General features: G+C 57.6%; 1 protein-coding gene across 1 annotated transcript in view; it reads right to left on the bottom strand.

Moving 5' to 3' along the window:
- Positions 1 to 524: 524 nt before the first annotated feature.
- The window catches only part of LOC104464559 (ganglioside-induced differentiation-associated protein 1-like 1), a gene marked incomplete at its 3' end in the record, with an annotated part of 7,795 nt that continues 3,888 nt past the window's right edge, over positions 525 to 4,431 (bottom strand). The window contains exons 3-5 of the mRNA XM_010077297.1: positions 1,895 to 2,068; positions 800 to 897; positions 525 to 639 (exon numbers count right to left, since the gene is read on the bottom strand). Coding sequence (XP_010075599.1) covers positions 525 to 639; positions 800 to 897; positions 1,895 to 2,068 — 387 coding nt within the window. The remainder of the gene's footprint in view (positions 640 to 799; positions 898 to 1,894; positions 2,069 to 4,431) is intronic.

The raw sequence follows: 4,431 nt of genomic DNA, 5'->3' as shown, positions 1-4,431 counted from the left end.
TCGGCAGGCTCCCAGCAGCCTGTGTTTGATGTTGGGGACAGCTGGTGTTGCTCTCTCCCACCTGCTGGTGTTTGACGCAGGTACAATAAAAGCTCCCACCCCTCTAGAGCCCCTCAAATTCCCATCAGGAATTCCCTGGGGCCAGCCCACTCCTTCCTGAACAAGCCAGGGCATCAGTCACTGGTGGCCCCTTGCTGGGGCAGAGGGGACCTGCCACCACCCTGTGATGATTTTGGAGCTGCCACAGAGCAGCCGCGAGGACAGGCGAGGACAGGCTCCCACCGTCACCTCTGGCAAAGGCTGCAGGGGCTCCCTGGAGCAGGGGTGGTTTGCCAGAGGTTGGTAAGATCACAGCTGTGATGGCATCAGTGCACCCAAAACCAGGAGAGCCCCGCAGCAGTCCCGGTCCCACCGGTGGTTGCCCGGTGGGGGATGTTCACCAGGTGCAAAGCCATCGGCTGTTCCTGGTGTTGCACCTTGACCTCACATGGAAAAACACCGCATAACCGCAGCCCAGTGCCTACCTTGGTACTCCAGTTTCCTCTTCTCCAGCTCTGCCTCGAGCTGGTCTAGCACCATCCCCAGCTCCCCAAGGATCTTCTTCAAGTAGTTCACGTTGTCGTGCTCCAGGATCTTGGCCTGGATGAAGAGCGGGGTTAGGATGCAGAATGGATGAACGGATGGATGGATGTGTGTTCTCACAACCATGCAGGGACAGGAGGCAGCAGGTGCCCATGGCAGGTCCACGGGTCGTGTCCCCCCACCGCCAAAGAGATGTGTGTGGCTTTGACCCGCTTACCATGAGCTTCTTCTGCTTGGAGAGGTAGGGCTCTGATAGCTGTGGCTCTTCTTCATGGTCCAGCTTCATCAGCTCTGTGCTGGCGTTAGCTAAATGTCCTGGGGGGAGACAGAGAGAGGGGCTTGGGGGGGGCTGTCTGGCAGGGGTAGGGGTGACCTTGTGGCTGGTAGCAAAGCACTTTGTCCTGTGTGCAAAATAGTGGTGTGGCACCAAGGAAAACATTCTGGAGAGCTAAAACAGGCCAAATTCATGGCTTGCTGCCACAGGGGTGGGTGGGGAAAAATGCCACCAGTGAGGAGATTTGGACAGAGATATGTTTAAGGAACTCAGTAGAGTGCTGGGGCGGTGACACAAGGCAGGTGGCTCTGAAGCCATCACAGTGGCACCCTTTGGGGAGGGGACAGGCTCTGGGGGTGGCAGTGAAGCTCAGGGTGTGGGGACAGCTGCTTGTGTGAGGTGCCAGCACAGGCAGGGCAGACCATGAGATACACCTCAGGAACCTATTTCTCTTTGTACATGAGTGCATCCCATTTCAGAAGGACCATCTGTGACCCAGGCAGCTGAAGGGACAGTGCAGGGGAACAGTGTTTGCTACGGGTGCTGCTTGGGGCTGGAGCCTATAGCAGGGGAGAGACACGGGGCACTCCAGTGCCCTCCTAATCTCTCCAGGAGCCATCCTTGCTGTTGAGTTATATTAAGCATCGTCAATGTTTCATGAGTGCTTGAAGGTCAGGTACACAGTCTTATGCCAATTCATCCTCTATCTGCAACTCAGCCTTGCTGTAGTCACTCGCCTTTGCCCTCAGAGCTATTGAGGGGGATGGAGGCTGTGCAGGAGAGGAAGCAAATTCATGTACCCCAGAAAGAGCTGTGTGAGGAGTGTGCATGGCCCGTGGGAGCCCAGACATTCACGGGGCCAGGAAGGGTGCCTGCAGCTCCCCAGCTACCAGTGCTTTGCCATTTCCCAGCTCTGTCCCTGCCTGCATTGGTGAAAAGGGGAGATGAGCAGGAGCAGGGTGGCTGGCCGGGCTGCGGAGCCAAACCGAGCCTAAGGGAAGGGCTGGGGGAGCTGTCCCCCCTGGAGAGGCGACTTACTGCGGATCTCAGCGGTCGCGTACTTTGGGATCATGGAGTCGGTGGTGAGCTCGGGGTGCAGGATGCAGCCGTGGGTGTAGGCGTCCATGGGCAGCGAGTCCAGCAGCTCCCGGTACTGCAGCACCCGCGTGTGCAGCACGCTGCCTGGCTCGGGGATCAGCTGGGTGACGTTTTCTGCGGGGGCAAAGGGAAAGGTGTTAGCGGGGACACTCATTAGCAGCTCGTTAGCCTGCGTGGGACACCAGTGTGCAGTCCTGGCTTGAGCTGCCTCTGAGCAGGGTTTCAAAACCACACTCTATGCTCAGCTCTGCCCCATTCCCGCTGCCCAGCCAGGAGCGTGTCCAGCCTGCACCCAGAGATGGGCAAACCCGCAGGACCACAGGGACGTGTACACGTGTCATCACCCAGCCCCGCAGCCCCCGTGTCCCCAGGAGCTCAGCACAGCAAGCCCTTTGCCTCTGCAGCCCCTGGAGTCCGTATGCTGTTGTTTCACATCTCTCAGAAAGGGAATAAAATCTTCCCGTTCTGCAGAAAAGAGCCAGAACACGGGGGTCTGAGTTTGGGATCTCCTGAGTTATGCACTCCTTACACCAGTGGCAATGAGGCACCTAATTTTCCTGGCCTTCCTTGAAAATCCCATTCAAACTGGGTAACAAGGGATGACCTGATGACCAAAGAAGGAGCCCAGCACATCTTCCCTCTGCACTCAGCCGGTGTCTCAGCTGCAGGAGCATCCCCTGCCCTGGCTGGCTCTGCTCCTCCTCGCCTTGTTGGGTTTTATTAATCTTTTGCAGGTGGCAGTTTGTATCCTGCTCTTTTTATTACACTTTCAGCTCAAAATACACAGCAAATGACACCACAAGGAGAGAAGCGTTGCTCTTGTCTCCCCCAAGAATATCAGGTCCAATTTTTTTATAGGATCATAAAGGTTTATGGTGTTTTCAGATAGCAGTTGATAGGTAGTGAGTAAATTCGCCCCAGGGACTCAGCAAAGCCAGTTGCCCACATGCCGACTGCAGCACCAGGCTCACCGCACGCTCGCATCTCGAGCCAAGTTAAGGCTCATTGGCAGAAGGACTTTTTGCCAGACATGGCCAACGTGGCTCCTTAATTAAGAGCCCTAAATGACAGTTCTGCCCAGCCCCACTGCCGGCACCCGCGGCTGGACAGGTCCCAGGGAAATATTGGCGGCTCCTGGATTGCAAACCTCCTGCCAGCTCTGATTTGGGGCTGTCTCCACTGGTGGGCTCCGAAAAGTTGTTCTGACCGAGGGGCATCAGCGTTACTTGTCCCCTGGACGAGGGGAGGTTTTGGGAGCTCCTCCCTGCCCGCGGGCTGCTTGCTGCCTGTGCTGCCTGGGCTCCAGCTCTCCAAGCAGAGAATTTCCATCCAAGAAAAGCTACTGGGTGAATGAAATGATAATAACCAACCCATAGCCTGTGTGCTTCTTCCACAGGGCTCCTGGCCAGCAGCACCTGATGGGCTGGTGCCGAGGCTGGAAACCAGCACACCCAGAGCGACTGCCCCGTCCGGCAGCGAGACGGAGAGACCGCAATGGAATAGCGGTGTGCTGGCCACCATCCCGCATCCTTCAGCGTGTCCCAGGGAGGATTTTCAGTGGGATGGTGCTCGCTCTGCCTTTGCATGCCTCGGCGGACCTACACGTACAGGCTGCTGTTGCATACAGCCAGCAAGTGATGGGCCGTGCAAAGGTGGGATGGGGGGAGGCTCAGAAGGCTGGGCTGGGGGTTGCACAGAGAAGCACCCTCAAAGGTGGCTTATTGGCACTATTCACTGCTTTTTTGGTGACAGAAATCCATTGCTCATCACCTCACCCTCTGCTGATAGCTGCTGCTCAGTGTGTGTGAGCAGCTGTGAAAGGCCATGCTCCCAGTCCAGCGGAAAACAACTCAGGGAAAACGCTTATAAAGGTATTTTCAAGCTCTGCACATGTCTGCAAGGTGGGTGATTCCCTGTCAGACCAACGCTGTGGCATCCTGGTAACGCCTTTGCCCGCTAGCGTTGGTGGGCGATGGCTGGGGGCAGAGGACGCGGCAGGGAGGGATGCTTTGGGCCCTCTTCCCTGGAGCTTCCCCTCTCCATTCCTCAGCAAAAAGGTAAGAAGTTGCACCTGGCTGGAGAATCTCAAAGGCAGGAGTTTCCCAGCACACAGGCAGTGCTGTGTCCCCCTCCTGCTGGGGACAGCCTGTTGTCACATATGCCGGATCACCTGCCCTTCGCAGGGACCGGGTGAAGCTGCTGCACGGTGTGGGGACCACAGAGCGATGCTCCCCGCTGCCCCTTGGCCCCGGGGCTGCTGGCATGGGCAGGAAAGCGGCTGCCATTCCCTGGGATCTGCTGCCGGCATGGGCTCCTCCTGCCCGAATGCATCCCACCACCCCACCGGCAGGCGAGCATCATGCCTCCGCCGAGCAGCACCACAGCAGGGGGCCGGGAGAGGACAGCAGCTGAGCTGGCAAGACGCCCTCACTTCGGGAGCTATTTTGAGATGTTTTTTGATGTCTCCGTTGCAAGCG

Source organism: Pterocles gutturalis, unplaced genomic scaffold, assembly GCF_000699245.1.
Source record: "Pterocles gutturalis isolate BGI_N339 unplaced genomic scaffold, ASM69924v1 scaffold34228, whole genome shotgun sequence".
In the NCBI taxonomy this organism is placed as follows: Eukaryota; Metazoa; Chordata; class Aves; order Pterocliformes; family Pteroclidae; genus Pterocles; species Pterocles gutturalis.
Note: the sequence above shows the minus strand (reverse complement) of the source record. Positions and strands in the feature narration are given on the sequence as shown.